The sequence below is a fragment of the Telopea speciosissima genome, chromosome 8 (genome assembly GCF_018873765.1).
Source record: "Telopea speciosissima isolate NSW1024214 ecotype Mountain lineage chromosome 8, Tspe_v1, whole genome shotgun sequence".
In the NCBI taxonomy this organism is placed as follows: Eukaryota; Viridiplantae; Streptophyta; class Magnoliopsida; order Proteales; family Proteaceae; genus Telopea; species Telopea speciosissima.
In genome coordinates, this window is record NC_057923.1 from 8,364,584 (window position 1) to 8,383,806 (window position 19,223).

At 37.5% G+C, this 19,223-nt stretch overlaps 1 protein-coding gene across 1 annotated transcript; it reads left to right on the forward strand.

Moving 5' to 3' along the window:
* The first annotated feature begins 3,122 nt into the window (after positions 1-3,122).
* LOC122670807 (dolichyl-diphosphooligosaccharide--protein glycosyltransferase subunit 2-like) lies at positions 3,123-18,926 on the forward strand. The gene is made up of 21 exons (XM_043867794.1): positions 3,123-3,157; positions 3,419-3,444; positions 3,553-3,694; positions 4,915-5,107; positions 5,232-5,321; positions 5,652-5,714; positions 5,843-5,912; positions 6,186-6,250; positions 9,687-9,741; positions 10,911-11,026; positions 11,135-11,250; positions 11,810-11,879; positions 14,568-14,672; positions 14,791-14,880; positions 14,950-15,098; positions 16,419-16,530; positions 16,607-16,690; positions 17,500-17,580; positions 17,744-17,968; positions 18,426-18,548; positions 18,674-18,926. The coding sequence occupies exons 3-21, from the start codon at positions 3,558-3,560 to the stop codon at positions 18,788-18,790; spliced, it is 2,061 nt and encodes a 686-aa protein (XP_043723729.1). The 5' UTR covers positions 3,123-3,157; positions 3,419-3,444; positions 3,553-3,557; the 3' UTR covers positions 18,791-18,926.
* Positions 18,927-19,223: the final 297 nt, after the last annotated feature.

The window sequence follows — 19,223 nt, forward strand, 5'->3', positions numbered from 1 at the left end:
CCAACCCGGACAAGAGAGAGGAGAGATACCTGTCTTCAAGGAACCATATCCTTTAAATTCCCATAGATATATTATAGTGCTCCCAAATTCGGGTTAAAGATATGGGTGTAGGTCCTCACGGCCACCGTTAAGTAACGTCTGGTCTTTCATTTCTGTTACTTTCTAAGTGCGGAAACTATAAATAAGCATTGGATAATATCAGAGACATCAGAATATTGCAACGGAATAACTGTAAACATTTCTATTAATTGTAAATGCTGGCATCAGCCATCTCATGCTATAAAGAACCTATCATTTGTTACATCTCAAAATGAATGTAATATTCCAGTTCATTCTAGAGTTAAGTTAGATGGTGAAGACTGGAAGTTGAAGTTAGTAAAGAAAGCAAATGAGCACTAGTAGCTCAAAAAGAGTTGAGTATAGAAAAACATAGCACAAACTTAATTGTGACTGCCAACCCTTCTCAATAAGGGTATAGGTATTGGATGAGGTACACAGAGATCAGGGCATGTACTTCCCCGACATTGAGGTGACCGGCTAGGGTGTCGTGCTAGTCTTTCCCAACGCCTTGATGACTGGCCAAGGTGTCAATTCATGATACGTCGTGGACTTACCTAGTGTTGAGGTGACCGGCCAGGGTATCGTACTACTCTTCCCCGGTGCCTTGATGACCGGTTAGGGTATCGCTTCATGTTCTTCCAGATATAGTTGGATCCCCACAGATCTTAATTTAGAGTTACAAAGTATTGTACCCTCACCTTTATAGATCGATCTCAGTGGTAGTTCACATGAAGAAATAGATAAAGTAGGCCAAAGAAAGAAAATAACAGATAACCAGATAAAGTAAGTTACAGAAAGAGAATCACAGATGAAATAAGGCATAGCAAAAGAATAGCAGGTCAACAGACACAATAAGCCAAGAAAAATAATAGCAGATGAATGATGTTTACATTGTTTATGAGTATCGTGAATGACAACTATTTGTATTATCAAATATAGTATACTAGATTTACTGATTATAATTACAGCATGTTCATAGCATGGTTTTTCCACAATATAGCATGATTGTATACATTCATGAGCATGATATGGATTGCGTTCTTTCACACAAAGCTAGTTAGCTCATCTTATATTTATGATTGCTTTTACATAGCATGTACACGTAGAGTGCTGGTGTGTGGATTGTATTTAGAGGTCCAGAAGGAAATGTGTCACACCTTTCGAGTAGATGGTCAAATAGAGATATCAGAGTTTGATTCTAGTGTATATACTACTATCCACTCCCAGCTGGCGGAAGGGATATTGGGGGACCTCATTACCCTACTTATTTCTATTGTTAAACTAACATTGATGAAACCTTCAGTTTCGGTTCTTTGCTGTACTTTATTATTCATTACTTATCATGCCTCACATTACTAAACAATTCATAAAAACATATTTCATTTCTATATAAATCATAAATAATCTCATTGGCATGATACTATAACAATATTGGAAAAACATGCAGGGATATGTCCGAATTCCCCTCACATGTTTGTGTCTGTGCTAGATGTTGGGTATATTGTCCTCAAACAATGTATCTAGTATTCTTCTGTTACTCTTGGATCAAAATGGATCCCTAAATATATATCATTTCATTAACATTAGGGTTCTCTTTTATACACTTGGAATGGTGAATAAGGTCCCTCACCACCCGTATTTAACTAAACTTGTCTCTAATAGCCCTACTTGGGCATCTATGCATCACTGGTCATCCCTAAGTCAAACTAGTAGCCAAAATGAGAAAATCTACTAAAATAGGGTTGTTATTACTTTCTTCCCCAATACTTTATGAGATTTCATCTCCCTTTTAAATTATATCACTTTAGCTTCTTACCATTGCTATTAGGGAGCTTTTTAATGGATTAAACCACCGTGAAACACTAAAAGAATTAAAAAAAAAAAAAGGGGGGGGGGGCTTAGGGTTTACCTTTCTAAGCTCAAAACCCTAAGTGGAGAGCTTTTTCTTGATTCTTGCTGATCCCCTCTTGATCTAAGAGCCTTTGCTAGCAATCAAGGTTTGAATCTCCAAGATTTTGGCCTCAGTCCTCCTCTTTTATTCTTTCTCTTTCCTCTCTCTCTTCCAAGTGCTAGCAATCAAGGCTTGAATCTCCAAGCTTTTGACCAAAATTTTTTACTCAGTCCTGCATTCAGCTTCTTGCTTTGAGCTCTTTCTAGAAGTGTTATGTTCATCCACTCAGCTACATCGTTTTACTGTGGTGTATGACACCATGAAATGACGTGTAATCCTTTAGTCCTTGCATAGTTCTAGAAACACCTTGTACCTATACTCCTCTCCATTGTCTGTTCTCAAGTACTTAGTTTTCTTTCTTGTCGTCCTTTCTACCTCAACCTTTCATTCTTTGAATTTAGTGACTACCTCATTTTTATGCTTCATGAAGTAGACCCAGACTTTCCTTGAGTAATCATCAACAAAGGTCACAAAATATTCTGCCCCACCTTTAGATTTGATTGGTGAATGACCCTATACATCACTGTGTACATAATCAAGCACACCCCTTGCTCATGTTTTGCAATTCTGAAACCCGAACACATAATACTTGCAGAAGTTCAGTTTGCAAGTTTTCACCCTGTTCAACAGTTTTTTTTGGTGAAGCTTCATCATACCTCTTTCACCCATATGTCTCAACCGCATATGTCACAAATGAGTGTCATCTGTATCAGACTTCACCTGTCATTGTACTTCCTACGAGTCTATATAGGATTCTTGTTATCTGTCCTTTCATGACAACCATAGCTTCCTTAATAACTTTGAGAACTCCACCTCCTACGGTATACTTGCCTTGAAGCCTTCGGCTTCTTAACGATCCTTCGGAATCAATCGACAAAACCAAGTGAAGAATACAAGACATCGCACCCCCAACATTGTCAACTGTAGAGAAACTTTCTTCATCTGAGTCTAAGCGCAAAAAGAAGAAGAAGACGACCAATTAGGATAAGAACCTTAAGATGACTGATAAGGGAGTGAAAAAGGGCAAAAAACCTAAGAAGGGCATACACGGAGAATTAATTACCATAGAGAAGAGCTGTTTACTTGAGGTTTCACACTATCCTGTAGAAAACCGAAGTCCCACGTCAAAAGTTTGCGACTCCAAAGCATGGTTTGTAATATCGGGATCAGATCGGTAACGGCTGAGACCAATCTTGAATATTGGCTGATCCGATACCAATCTACTGATACGACCAAAGGGTAAAAAAGTAATACAAACCAACTTTTATTATAAGCAGGGGTAATTCACTAATTCTATCCTATCCGAACCGATTTAGGACGATCTGGATTGGTATCAGCCGAGATCGATCCGGATCCGATTCCGATACCTTAACAGTTAAACCATTCTCCAAAGTCTCCAGACTCGAAACTCGAAAGTCGTTGGAAACACTGTTTTAAGTCCATAACCCCTTGATTTCAACGGATCATTAACTCACTGAAAGTTCAGATCGATTCGACCCTGAATCTTCACTCGCTTTCACTCTTTTTTTCTCTGCTTTCTGCAGGAATGGCCAGAAATCTTGGGTTTCTGGTTCTGTTTCTCTCACTATCCTTGTGTGAAGCTGCGATCTTTCGACCTATAACGGATAGTCATCGATCTGCTGCTTTAGAGATTTTTGCACCGGTCGATCGATCTTACATAAGGTTGGTTAAACCCTAAACCTCATGTTTTAGAAATATTGATCAATGCATTCCGACCTCAAAAGTTCACCACAGTTTCATAGATCTCTCTCTAAGGCTCTCTTTGATACCTCTCAGCTTTTTGTGTATACGCAAGACAACCCAATTGCGACGGCAACCGGGGGTTTAAAAAGGGGATGAGATCATAAGAGTCGATCTCATTTGACTCCTGGGAGAGACACTTGTGTGAATGGAAAGTGGAAAGGACAAGTTTGGTTGGCTCTTGGTTGAAAATGGAACACTAAATTGGCGCATTTCTCTGATTTCTAGTGGGGAAAAGCTATAGATCAATGGAGTTGGGACATAGTCGAAAGTGCGCTTTCTTTATCAGTGAAGGACGGGCTATTCAGTTTTTTTAATGAAAACTATCATGGTTTGATACATTTTGTTGTAAATGGAATGCCAAGGAATGACAACTTGAAAATTGATTTAATTTAGTTAATTCTGAGAATGCTCTATGTGAAAGCAAATGATATTTTCCTTTGCTTAGGATCTGGTGGGGAATTTAGTATTATGGTTGGTTCTATACGTCAAATATTGTAAAATGTCATTTCAAATTACTGCTGTTAAAATTTCATGTATCTTTAATTCAGAGGAATCTTCCTGAGAATTTGATGTGTTTTAGTACGGTTGAATGCTTTATTCTTTAACCGAGTATGGATGCTGTTTGTGAAAAACAAGTGATGCATTCCTTTGTTTTGGATCTGATGGGGAATGTTGTCGTATGGTTGGTTTCATACATTTAGTATTGTAAATAATGCTAGCATTATCTTTATTCAGAGGGTGAGCCTTGGCTCAACGGTTAAGTTGCGCTATTGCAACCATCAGGTTGCGAGTTCAAAACATGGAAACAACCTGTCCACGAAGCAGAGGTAAGGATGCGTACATTTGCCCCTCCCTAACCCTGTAGTAGCGGGAGCCTTGTGCACGGGGACGTTCTTTTATGCTCCATGAGAATCTGATGTGTTTTAGTGTGGTTGAGTAGCTTCTAATCTGATTTAGTATGGTTGTGTGCCTTGTGGTAGGTTTCTTTCTTCCTTACTTTTTTGGGGGGGAGGGGTGGGTGGGGGTTAGGAATTTGGTGCTACCATTCTACATGTTGGCTTGATGTCATTAGAAGGAACTTATGTGAATCTAATGAGAAGTAATTGTTCAATAGCTGACTTAATGTTACTGTTGACCAGCTTGGAGGAGACATATGAAGCACTAAGAACATTTCAGGTTCTTGGCATAAAAAAGGCTGCTGATATAAATAAAGAAACATGCTCAATTGTTGTAGAAAAACTTGGGCCATCATCTTCAAGTCCAAAGGATTTGTTTTATGCCTTAAGAGTTAATAGTATCTTGAAGTGCAATATTAATGTGGATAACTTTGAGGTATTCTTCTAACTGATGGCATGAGGTTGTATTGAAACTTTCTTGTGAGCTTTACCATTTTTTGTTCTATCTTTATAGAGATGGCTATATGCATGATAGATATTGCTTTCTGTTTGTATTCAAGGTTATAACTTCAAAACTTCAAGCAGTTGTGAAGGACGCAAATTCGTTAATTGACCTTTATTATTCAATTGGAAGCTTGGCTCTTATTAAGGTGATTTCTGCTTCGGACATCAACTTATATGTTTCCTGGTGTGGCAGCAGATTGTACTATTGTTTCTGTTCCCTTTGTTAAGTTTTCTTTATGGGGAAAAAGTCAAGTTGAAGATCATTTAGAGGATTGGAATACTATATTAGTTGCACGGTTTTTGCTTACTTATGTCTTCTTGTTGGTATGATTTTTTTTTTCTTCAAAATTGGTGCTGTTTCTAATTTAAGCTTGGAAGTAACTTATCCTTCTTATTAACCTCATTGGCCTGTCACAATGTTTCATTTTAAGAAACTGAAGCTTTCGGTTTATTTTCTTATCTCAACTTCCTTGCAGGATGAGGACGCTGGAAGCAATGTACATCTTGGGGATGCAGATGGAATTTTTCATTCAATTAAGGTTTCATCACCCTATATATTTTAATTTTACTGTCCAACTTCTCTTGGACAACCATTTTCTGTCTTCCATTTACAGCAACTAGACCTATCATGCCAATGATAAAATTTTTATTTATCTGTTATTGATAGGCCCTCAGCCAGAGTGATGGAAGATGGCGCTATAGCTCTAGTGGTGCTGAGTCTAGTACTTTTGCTGCTGGTATTGTATTGAATGCATTGTGATTTTGTTTCCATGTTCTATTTTGAGTAAATATTGGATTTGAAGGTCTATTATGTTCTATTTTGAGTAAATATTGGATTTGAAGGTCTATTATGTTCTATTTTGAGTAAATATTGGGTTTGAATGGCTATTATGTTCTATTCTGTTTTTGTAGTTTTTTTTTTGTGACGGCTGATTTAGTTTTTGATCAATTTCATTTTTAAGTTTTTCAATTTAGGTTCCTCACTCTCTGATGTCCTATTTTTGCTGTAGGGCTAGCACTTGAAGCCCTTGCTGGTGTTGTCTTGCTAGCTTCCTCTGAAGTTGATCAATCTATGGTAAGGGTGTTTTCTGCAAAAATCGACTATAGAAAATGTATTAGTTATATAGAATTGATGCGAGTCTCTATCTATATTACTGGATTGATTGGCATATGAATAGTAGTATCAGTCACATGCATCTTCTTTTATATTTTCTTGATTGATTGTTACACGAAACCAAGTAACCTTACAAGGGATGGTACCTTAGGCCATGGTCTGTTTTTGCATTTTTCCAACTAAAAGGTGCCAGAAACTGGTGGCAGATTTAATATACATAGTTGTGTTTTCAGATCATAACAGTTGCAGACACATTCAGGCATGGTGTTGACGGTTCTGAACTGCAATGTTATAGACTTATACAACCATAGTTGTGAATGCCAAATCGAATTGTAGAATCCCAATGAGTTGTTTGTGAATTGGATCGGGATTTGAACAATCAATTGTTGTATCCAAATGGTTCCCCAAAGCAATTGGAAAAAAAATTCAAAAAGTTGGAGAAAAATCTGAAATAAAGGAAGAACTAATTATCCATCTAATTTAACGTATTTCTGTTCAGTGAAAACCATATGAATGTTGTTTGGAAGCTCATACAACAAAACCGATATTGGACAAGACTCATTATATTCTTACATAAACATGATGCAGTATCTAGGCACTAGTAGAGCAACGCTAGGAGAAGAATAGCTTGCGGTTTCAAGAATTTCAGAAATTGTAGTTTCTCTAGAAATCCTATTCCTAGTCTACTGTAATGTTGGTTTTAAAGGTGAAAGGTGCTTCTGCTCTACCCTACGTCTTCCTCTTCTCCTCCTCCATCCCACCCCTTCCCAAAATAAATAAATAAAACTCCAAACTAACTTGGCAACCAAGGTTTCTCCTGACATGCTCTTTGCAACGTCGCATTGGATCCCCAATTCCCCATGCATCCAGTCAAGATCCATCTACTTATAGGCAAGAAAAGAGTATTTTGGTTCACATACAGAATTTCTGTGATCGTTCTCTTTCGTTCTCTCCTTTCACCTTTTGAGACTTTTCCTAACTTCTTAGATGGTTTTGATGTCCTGAACACAAAAAAAAAGGGTAAAGGTTTTTTGAGCAGCCAGGTAGAGTACGAGGCCAGCTCAGGTTCACGTACAAGAACATTCTTGTATGCCTAGATGCCATCTAAATGGAATCCAGAGGAGGAGTGGATTCATAGAGTACAGTGGTACGGTGGCACCTAAGTGTGTATCTCTTTTCTTCTCACATGAAATGGCATCGTCGCCCAACAATATACAATATTGTTTTACCATACCTCATTAGTGCGTGCCCTATATTGCTTGCTCAAAGAACCATTGCTAAAAAATAAAAAAAATAAAAAAAAATTCTGTAGTCAACTTGCTGATGAGGCCGGTTCCTTTAACCTGCATAACCAATACTAATGTTTTCAAACCCGAGCCACCCAATTAGTCATTTTGAAGGCCATGTGGGTGGGTCAACCAAATTTTACTTAGGGGGGCTAGGGTTGAATGGTTTTGTGGGATTTTCTCAACCTGTTTTGAAGGCTGGGTTGTGGGTCAATCAGTCTACCACCGATCCAGGTTTCAGAACATTGATAATCTTTTTTTTTTTTTTGTGTGTAGAACAGAACATTGATAATCACCTTAGACATACCTGTTGAGGTAGTCCACTAAGAGAGGCTTGATCTAATTCACTACTCCAAATGTGAAAATTTTTAAAATAAAATTGGTTAAATGACAATAAAATTTTCAAAATCAGGACTAACAAGAAGATGCACGACAAGAAATGGACCATGGGAATGTACAATACATGGATAAGGAATATATGATTAATTTGACTCTGAAATTTAACACATGACCAACCAAGACTATCTATCCAAGCATCAACCTCCCACTAGAGTGAAGAAGCACCAAGCTGCCAACCACTGGCAACCAGTGCAATTGTTGTTTTTATTTATTTATTCTTTCCAATTGTCCAAAATTTTTGTTTTGAACTATGGTTTGTCCATTTAAACTTGAACTGGGCCCCTTTTGGTTTGATGCCTGGTCTGGTTTTAGATACTATGATTCTGATATTTGACTGAAGGTTTAGAAGATGTCATCAGACTGTCCAGCACCATTGAGATTGAAATCTCAGCATTTTTTTGTTGGTGCAACTTCTCATGAGAGTGTTCTGATCAAATTCAGGGATTTACTTACAGACAATAACATAACTCATAGTAGATTTTAAAATTGAATGCAGATCTGAATTGATAGAATAAGAGATTATGAAATCTCAGATTGAAAGAACAACTCAAAATTTAAGGGAACAGCAGAATCATTCATTCTAGAAGCTAGGTTTGCAGCGAATGTAAACAAGAACTATCAGTATCAAATTCTAGGAATTGAACTCAACCTTGACCTTAATGTATGCTGCTGTTGAATGTGAAAGGTCTGACTGAGAATCTACCCTAGAAACTGACGAATCCACCTTAGCCTGTACAGGAAACCACACGATATAAACAAATCAGAAATTTATTATTTCAGTACTGAAATTCGTGGCCTATAAAGGGCATTGTACAAGCTTATTTATAGAACTAATATATGTAGAAACCCATTGTGAATAAGAAAGTCACTAAACCAGTTACAACCTCTTAATCTTAATAACAAGTAGGGCTTCTAAACTTTAAACAACACAACAACATCATAGCCTTATCCCAACTTAATGAGGTCTGCTACATGGATCCTAGATGAGTCAGCAAAATAATAATAAAGAAGTAAAAGGGGAGGGGGCATACATGATCGACACACACTCTAGGGCATCGTCCCTTCTTAGTTACGTACTGCTTCTTAACTGCCCAACATTCCTCTCTAGGCCTCGAGATGGATTGTAATACAACAACAGCATCACATCATTATGGTCCAACTATATGGGGTCGACCACATGGATCTTTGCTCTCCAATAAGCTCTATTTGAGGCTCTGAACTATAAGCATTTAGCCTAATTCTAGTAGGAAACTGAACATAAAATGAGCAAGATGCTCCCAAAGAGCCCTTGGCTTGGCCTTTTTAGCCCTTCTCTTCCCTATGCTTCCCTTGTGAGGAAGTAGGAGAGGGTTCTGCTACTTTGATACCAGTGGATGTGGATTGTGGATTGGTACTTAGAAATTTCTTGCTATCCGTCGTATCCTGTGTTGGCAAAGCAAAAAAATACTTTTTAGTACCGATGGTATGTATAGGTACTTCAATCCTTGACAAGAAAATAGGTCAAACTGCCTAAGCCCAAGTACTGACAAAAGAAAAGAATCCTAATCTAAGCTCACAGCTGACTGAAAAAGCTCTTGCATGACCTTTTTCAGTTTTCACTACGAATCAGCTAATTGTACATATTGCATGCCCTCATATTACAATGTGCTATTAGTGTGGTACTGTGAAGCTTCTGATGTTATATATGATCTAAAGTGTGCTTTCTTTGACAGATTGGTACGGTGAAAAATGACATAATGAAGCTTTTTGACAGTCTTGAGAGATATAGTATGTGTTCCTTTCCTTACCACCCCTGCCCCTGGGTATCTTTTTTTTTTGTTTTACTGCATTATTTTGGTCTGACTGCTTGTTGTACTTTTCCATCCATATGATATTTGGTGCTATGAATTTGTATCACCAATTCTATGGGTACAAATAACGTTTCAACTAAATGTCTCAAGATTGTTAAGAATTGATATAACATTTGTAATGTTACTGAAGATTAAATTTTTTGCAAAGGCTGTAAATGGGTGTAAATTGGGGATGTATATCTCTGATGTAGGATAGGCATTAGACCCCCTACTCTGAGAAGAAATGGGCCACAGATCTCAAATAGTAAGTGCAACTAATAATGTATTCTAAAGAAACCAAGCTCTTTTTCTAAGTTGAGATCTAACCCTCTATCAGATCCTTGAGAGAGTTGGGTCAAAATATACTGAAATCACTTGAAAATTTTGTATGAAGAGACGAATATCAACTTAACCAGTTCGTTAGTGAATGTGAAGCACTCTCGATAGATAAAACTCAGAGCGGTCATTATTCAGATTTCAATAGCAGTAAACTAGCTGCAATTAAAAAAATTCATGGAAAAAAGGGAAAAAGAAAGATATAGATAAAAAATTCTGAGAATTGGGATCAGGAAGTAGCCTTGTGGCAATGTAACAACACCTAGTTCCATAGCAAGGAAACAACCCTAACTAGGGTTTTAGCATGCCACAGCAAGTTCCAAAACAGGGGTTTGGGATGCCTAAACATGTCCTTTTTTAAATTTAACTCCTAATCAATTTGGTTTTTTCCCCCAGACTGATATAATTATGATCCTTCGAATATTTGTTTTGAGCTGCCAAAAATTTGGCCTGTTGTTGACATTTTGGCCCATCTAGGTAAAATTTTGTCTTGAAATGAGCAATAGGTTTGATGTGGGAAAGATGTGAACATGAGACCTCCCACATTCCTGAACAGCTGAACTTTTACCAATGGCCAAACTGCATCAAATTCCTCATTGTTATTTAAAAATAGTCATTGACTCTTTAAAGATACAAGAAACTCAATTTTCATCATGTTCAGACCATTTATTTAAGTCAAGATATGAATTGGATGAGTCAGCTTCACCAGGTCTTCTGTAGGTATATATAGTTGCTATTATTTACTCATAAGACTCCATTAACTTACTGTAGATGACGGTGCCTTCTACTTTGATGAGAAACTTGAGCATCAGGGCCCTCTTTCGGCCACTGCATCTGTAGTACGTGGCGTAACAGCATTTGCAGCTGTTACATCTGGAAGCCTGAATGTGAGTTTATGCAATACTTGGTGCATTGGCTTTTTTCTCTTAGATCCCTTTTTTTTTTTTTTTTTGGTCTTTTGTTCTGTTCTTACACTTCTATTTTGAGTATTTCAGCTTCCAGGTGATAAAATCGTGGGTTTGGCCAACTTTTTCCTTGGAATTGGAGTTCCTGGCACTGCCAAAGACTTATTTGATCAGATAGATTCGTTGGCTTGCTTAGAGAACAATAGGCAAGTAATAATTGTGACGCTCTCTACTTAATTGACCTTCAATAGTCCACATAGTTCAGGCCTTGTTTCCCGGTGGGCATGTGTAGGGGCACATGCGTGTACCCGGGGGACTAGTTGGGCCGAAGGTCCGGACACCCTCATTAGCAAAAAAAAAAGAGGAGCTAGAGTAAAAAAGAGCTAGACTGGAAATTACCCGGGCAGAACTGGGAATAGATATGGATGGCTTTGGGTTAATTAACAATATGGCTTTGAAATAGAATAGATGGAAAACAGTATTTATGTCGAAAATCCCATGTAGTTGTGATAGCCTTAGATGGAGTTGAGTTGTTATTGTCAAATGAGTTGTTCTATCTGAATATTCATGGATGTGATTTATGGGTTTTCTTGGTTTTTATTCATGCCTAGTCTCCTTAGTGATAACTTTGTGGAATATTAAATGTTTGGAGTACGGTCTGCTGTTCACGTGAAACTATCTGAACACTTCAGCACTAATTGTTTTTGTAGGTATTTATTCTGTTTTTATGTGAAACAATTTTCAAGTTTATTTCTTTTGTTACAGGTTTTTCATTCCACTGATTTTTTCACTCCCAGCTTCTGTGCATTCCTTGACTACGAGAGACCGGCTAAAGGTAGTATTTAAGTCATCTTAGCAGAATTCATACGCTGTAGTATTGGTTGAGTCCAATTGAATTTTTAATTGTTTTTGAATTTCAGATTTTAATCGGGAGTTCAAAATGAGTCATAATTGGTTTTGTTAGCAGTATATATGAATGTAAGCACCCTCCTAGAGAAGAGATTTGAATGAAAAGAAATTGAATTTTTTCTAGTTGCTGCTGTTGTGTGACCGCTGGTCGACTACTTCTCTTCTTACCTCGTTCTGCATGATTCAGATATGAGTCCTCTTCTCATGTGTGATCTTCCATCTCCCTCCTCACTTATGCTTTTCTTCCTCTATTGTTGTTTTTTTTTCCTTTTCCTTTTCCCTGGTTGTAGTCCTGGGCGGAACGTAATGTAGTCTTAGATAGGTAGGAGACCTACTAGGAGCCAGGTAAATCAGAGTTTTTAACTATGCTGGCCGAATGGGACAGAATAGATAAACTAGGGCAGAATTAGGGTTAGGGTTAGGGTTTTGAGCTAGGGTTTTATTTGGTAATGATGTGCAGGTTTTTAGGAGTCTATTAATGTAAGTTTGGTTTGATTTGGATGAAATTGGAAATCTAGGGTTTCGGGTTAGAGGCCTTGTAAAAATTGGGTGTTTTTAGAATCTAGGGTTTAGAGATGGAATCTGAGGAAAGTGAGCTGGTCGAGTGTTAATGGCAGTATGGGGAGTGAGATGAAAATAAAAGATCAGATTTTGATGGGTGGTTAGGTTTAGGTTGAAGTTAGGGCTGTAGGGCTTAATTAGGGTTTAAGGGATTATAAGGCTGCAATGGAGAATTGAAATTAGGGTTGTTGTCAAGTAAAGTATGAAGGCTGTGGATGAAGTTTAATGATGATTGATGGGGGGAATAAGGATGCTGGTTTGATGATCTGAATTGGATCGATGGGGAAGGTAGGTTTAGGTTAGAGGATGAGAAGTAGAAGGGAATAACTGAAATTAAACTAGCTTACTGGTTTGAAGAGATCCCCAAGAACAGCAGCTTGAGCAATTGTGAGAAAACCTCCCGATCTTCACGATGCAAGGAGTCACAAGAGTTCACCCACCCTATCCACCTTGAGATCCACAAGGATGCACACTCACAAGGAGCAACAACAGCAACAAAGGCAGCAAGCATCAAGCTGAGTTTTTATTAATCAAAATTCGTATTCAATGCTGGCCTCCCTTACAAACTTATATAGAAGACTCAAAAATAGACTTAGACACTAAAAAGGAAAGGCCTAATCCTATCCCTAACCTATTAGCTAACTTAAAGTGACTAGGAAACTGAAATAGACTCAAAATAGAGTCCTAATCCAGTCCAACTAAACAACTAAAAGAAAAACTAATAAAATCACTTAAATTGAACCATTGGTTGAACCGGTTCAATTTAAAACACCAAATAAAAAGCTAAGTATGGAAATAAAACTAAGTATGGGAGTTAATCCCGTATGCAACCTGTTTACCCATATTTTAGGCTCATAAAAGTGGCCTATTACATTAGAAACCCATGGGATCAAAGGCCCAACATATATGTAACCCAACCCTAGATTTATTTCCAATGAAACAAGCCCTATTTGGTGATGAATCTGCATCAGAACGGGAACCCCTGTTTTTGCTTCAAGTTTCAGTTTGTTATATTTGAGCATATATCCATTATCATAGCTCCGTTTTCTCCCAGTTTTGGTATTTAAGGGTCTGTTGACAATAACTTTTGAATTTCTGAAATTGCATTCCAGTTTCTGAGTCGTGGATTACTGAATTGAATTTGATACTCTGTTTCTGTTTTTTTCAACAGTAGAGGTCAATCATAACTTCCCTAGTTGTATTAGAATATTAATTTTTGGTTAGTACTATTCCAATGACCTGTGCAACTTCAACAATTAGTTCATAGTCCAGTTTAATTGGTATATACCAAGTTACAGCCCTCCCCCGCCCCATTGGTCATTCCTTATTTCCTATCTCTTCTAACTTCTGAAATCAGTGAACTATTTACTCTTTATGTGCAAAGTCCAAGTAGCGTTTGGTAATTACCAAAATTATTGATTTTTTCGTTTCTTTTCCAAATTACATTAAATTCAATTTGGATCCTGGTCTAGAGTGTGGTTTCCAGTTCTTGTGAACTTCTAGAATCCTTACTAGAACTCTAAACCACTCCAAGAAGCTATTCCAAATGCCTTGAATTGTCCTAGATGTTTGTAACGCTTTGATATTTGATCTCCTCACTGATAGGTCTACCCGTCTGAATATCTGAATCATTCTGGCACCTTGCTTGACCCAACTAATTCCTATATGTGACTGTGGCTTTTTGGATCTTCTTGAGGTCTTGTATGTTTCCACCTTATGTTTGGTACCATGATTTTCTTCTTCTTTCATTTAGAGTTTGTCGAAAAGTGGAACATTGAGGTATTCTATGCACATTCCTTGCTCCATAGTTTACTCTTACCGTTCTTTATTCAGTTTCATTGGTTGATCATTGATCCTCACGTTAGCTGAAAGTGGAACAGTGAGGTATTCTATGTACATTCCTTGCTCCATGGTTTACTGTTACCGTTCTTTATTCAGTTTCATTGGTTGATCATTGATCCTCATGTTAGCTGACTTGCCTTGCTCTTCTTTATTTTCATTGAGTTCCATTTATGTGTTTACCTCTGAACATGCTTATGGTTGTACTTGCCAGGTTAAAGTGAACACTGTTCTGGGATCCAATTCACCTCCTTTAACTGTGAAGCTTGTGAAAGCTTTCAGTTCTGGTTCAAAAGAAACTCCCATAGTTGAGAATAAGGTGCTGCACTGCCTTTACCTTTTGTTTATCTTTTGTGTGTGCAGTCTGTGTGTGCTTGTACTAGTAATGGTCTAACTAGACTGCTGCTGTGATGTCATCTGACTTCTGTATGATGCAGGAACTCAAATTTGACCCAGAAAGCTCAATTCATTCCTTGGATATCCTGCCAAAGACTGTTGATGTTGGGAAGTATATATTTGTTTTTGAGGTAATTATTATTTCTTTTGCCTAATGTCAATCTTTTGATAATCCTGGACTGACATCCTAGTTTTTATAGGTTGTGCTACATGATCCCGAGCATAAGAAAATTTATGCTACTGAAGGCCAGTATCAAGTACCGATGTTTTTCACTGGAGTCATCAAAATTAACAGTGCAGAAATTGTGGTGCTGGATAGTGACCTTGGAAGCATCGAGACCAAACAAAAGTAAAAAATCTTCACCTTTTCTTTCTGTAATTCTATCACTCCTTGTTTTCTGTTTTACATGTTTCATAGAATTATTTGCTTGGATTATTGTGTTTCGGCTGTATGTGACGTGATTGTTTAATGTACCTGCTTAGATGTGTTAATGCAAAGGTCTAATGACTCCAATGAGTGATAACAGGCATGGTAGCCATCATATGATTTTATTAGATGGAAAACCAACTATTACATATGCAAATACCATTTCCTGTATAATGTATGTATTTTTGTTTGGCAAAGAGAGAATTGATTTGCCGCATGAATGGTATCATAGTTGTCATGGAGCCAAGGCGATTCTGCCAGTTCTGGGTAGTTTATTCTTCTCCTCTTTCCCTTTTCTTCTAATTATTCTTCTTCTCTCCTCCCCCCTCCCCCTTTTCCCCCTTGGTCTGGTCTGGCCACTTTGACACTGAAGATGACCAGTGGCCTAGGGCATGAGGGCATATCCTGGGTTGCTTGTGGCCTAAGCGAGGCCTTGACAGTTGTGAACAGTATTACCCTAAAATAAACTTGGCAGGCGTTACATGGTGAACTTGATTAGAACTTTAGAAGAATAATTATATTTTAGGTGAAATCCAAAACTACATTGAAGAAGAGTTGACAAGGAATGGGCCCACTTAACAAACTTATTGCTTCTCGTGTATGCTGTGTCAGTGCATCAAGGTTGGAGTCTCACTCAGTGAAAAGTCGGATTTTGATTAATTCAGGATTTAATCATTGATGTTTGGAAAATTTTGGAACAAAAAATTTGGTTCATGTTCATGAATTTTTATCAAAATTTTGTTAAGATTTCAAACTTTGCATCCATTTCTTTATTTTTATTGGAATTTTTCAAAGATTTTGATTTTTTCAAACCGAGTAGAAATATTCTCAATTGGAATCTGAATCTTTGAGACCTAATTATTCATTTCCTGACTTATTTGCGAACTCTAAAAAAAGTGTGAATTTTTGCCAAGCTGAAGTTTTTTCCAAATCATTCATGCATTGAAGTGGGTCTGTAATATGGGATACCTTTTGTGCATTATTGAATTCCAATTTGCACTATTGTTCTTTGTTCACCTCAACACCTCCAACCAAAAGGGAAGATCATGGCTTTGGTCAATTTGGGAGAACTTTTTCCATGTAAATAAATTGAGATGCAATTGAAATACATGGGTACATAAAAAACTGTGAAAAACTGAAAATGCAAATGATTTGTGAAATAAAGGAATAAGTGCTGGTGTGACGATGAATTTTTAGCAAAGAACTGAAACCTAAACCTAGTGCTTCATTTGTTTTATTCAGATTAGATTTATCAGGGGAAACCGATGTGTCACTGTCAGCAAATCATCTGCAGAAGTTGCGTTTGTCCTTTCTGTTGACGACTCCTCTTGGCCACGTTTTTAAGCCACATCAGGTTTGTGATCAGTTTTTTGTGCCTCAAGAATGTCGCTTCCTCATGTTGACTTTTTTGAGAAATTATTTGCCTGCAGGTGGTCCTTAAGTTGAGACATGAAACCAAAGTTGAGCATATCTTTGTGGTGGGGAACTCTGGAAAACAGTTTGAGATAGTACTAGTTAAGTTTCTTCCATCACTCCTGATGACTAGATTTTGGCACTGCAACTTTTTGGCATTTTGGCCACTTGTTTAAGTGAGACACATCCTGAATCTTTTAAGCTTCCAATTTGCATTTTACATTTGCATAAAGACTTGGTTGATTAAGTGGTTGGCTGCTCTTATAAATCTTAGCATCATAAGTTTTTTTTTTTTCTTTCAAAAAACATTATAAATACTTTTATTACATTATTTAAGAAGATCCTAAGAAAATTTCTAACTTACGGAAGGCATTTGTAAATGATGTCAGAGATATTGTGAATAAATTAGAAATGATCATGTTTTTTGCTAATGACCCTCAGAAGAACCCTCAGAAGAACTAGTGCAAAAAATTTCGTCATGGTCATAGTTGTCAAGGCGACTAGACGACCCAAGGTGTTGGAGGGGTGCCCGCGTGTGTGTGCAGTATATGACTATATGTAATATAGCACTGATAAAAGAAAGAGCATCCCAGTGCACAAGGCCTGAACATAGCATTGATAAATTTATTACGATTATGCTTATATCCAACATAGAAGCCATGGGGATGCCTTAAGACCCTAGAAAGAGCGTGAACTGCCTAGGCGATGCCTTGACAACTATGGTTATGGTAGGCATTCTTTTGAGTTCCTTTTGAAACTCATGGTGACGGGTGGTGTGCCCTAGTTCTTTTGGTTGGGCATGGGTAAAATTCAGTTGAATGAATCATCCATTTGACTACATCTTACCATTGGGTCTTTGTTTGAAAAATATGCATTTTCTTATGTTTATTCACACTCCTTTGGCTTGTAGGATTTCCTCAGTCTAGTCGAGAAGTTCTACTATCTCTCTGGAAGATATGACATTCAACTTACAGTTGGTGATGCTGCCATGGTACTCTTTGATGCTCTCTCTCTCTCCCTCTCTCTGTTTGTCTCGGTGATCTATTATCTTTTCAAGAAAATGATGCGACAACCCACAATGAAGAAATAAGGAGTCCAGAAAAGGGAAATTATTTTTAGTGGATAACTAAGTGTTAGTGTCTTTAATTTTGCAGGAAAACTCATTCTTGAAGGCTTTGGGCCATGTTGAGTTAGATCTACCAGAGCCACCAGAGAAGGCAACTCGCCCTCCTCCACAACGTGTTGATCCCTGCTCAAGATATGGATCCAAACAGGAAATAACCCATATCTTTAGGGCACCAGAGAAACATCCGCCCAAGGAGCTTGCTTTTACCTTCTTGGGTCTCACGGTTCTACCATTCATTGGTTTCTTAATTGGGGTGCGTTTCTACTTTACATCTTAGATTTGCATTCACTTGAGGCCCTCTTAGAGTTTCACTAATAATTTCCCTTCGCTTCTTGAATTCGAAGCTGAATTGAAATTGGATTAACGAACCTGTCTTCAGGTTGTCAATTTATCTAACATTCTGTACTTTTTATTCTACCATTATTTTTCGTAGTTTCTTGAATAATATCATTTATTGGTTTGTAGCATGAGGGTTGTTTCACCAATTCTAATAGTTTTATTGTAGTGTGGTCTATAGTGTTGTGGTGATATTCATAAAATCTGGTCAAACAATTCATCTCGTTGGCAATGTCTTTCAGTACTGATAATGTCCTTGTGTAGGCGCTATGGTGCATTATCTTCATTTTTACTAGGCGATTGCTTGTCTTGTCTTCCTGATTGTCTTATCACACTAGTCATATCTGTTAACAAGCTTTGGTTGTCTTTGGCAGTTATTATGTCTCAGAGTGAACTTAAAGAACTTCCCTACTTCAGCAGTGTCGTCTACATTTGCTGTCCTCTTCCATGTTGGCATTACATCAGTTCTTTTGCTTTACCTGCTTTTCTGGTTGAAGGTTTGTTATTTTGTTGGTAACTTGTCAACTCATAATATATCGTTCTTCCTTATTTAATGCAAATACGTATTGTAAGTCTATTAGGTGTGAATGCACAATATTTATGTTATTGTTGGCACTTGCAGTTGGATTTGTTCACGACACTGAAGGCTCTTGGGTTCTTGGGAGCCTTTCTGTTATTTGTCGGACACAGGACCCTATCTCACCTTGCCTCAGCATCGGCAAAGCTAAAATCCTCCTAGGAAGGGAGTTTCTCTTTGATCACTTTTTATTCAATTTTGTAATGTTAGGAACTGATTAGATGATATATCCTTAATATTATTTTGGTAGAAGTAAAGAGGCTTCACAGTAAAGATACAAGTTGTTTATCAGGAGGCATATTTGTATTTCTCTCTGGCACTTCACATAGTTGTTTTTCAGGATGCTTCTTCCTTCTCTCTGTATGGATTCTGTGGCACATTACGTAATATTTTAGATCAATTTAAAGCGAATCATTAAAGGGCTTTGCAATATTTATATCATATATTTGGTCTATCATTTCTTTCTGGTGCAGCCAGATTAATAATCAATTTTGTGGGTGATCAAGAAATCCCGAGCATCCCCCAAGGAGAAGAGAGATAGAGACAGAGGGTGTGTTCTTGTACCCTCGACATTCAACGAAGGGGATCCTCTCAA

What these genes read in the sequence shown, in the direction of transcription:
- LOC122670807 (XM_043867794.1), top strand. Translation starts at nt 3,558, where the DNA reads ATGGCCAGAAATCTTGGGTTTCTGGTTCTGTTTCTCTCACTATCCTTG. An exon ending in GTCGATCGATCTTACATAAG is followed by an intron (nt 3,695 to 4,914) that starts GTTGGTTAAACC and finishes ACTGTTGACCAG; the next exon opens with CTTGGAGGAGACATATGAAG. An exon ending in CAGTTGGTGATGCTGCCATG is followed by an intron (nt 17,581 to 17,743) that starts GTACTCTTTGAT and finishes TTAATTTTGCAG; the next exon opens with GAAAACTCATTCTTGAAGGC.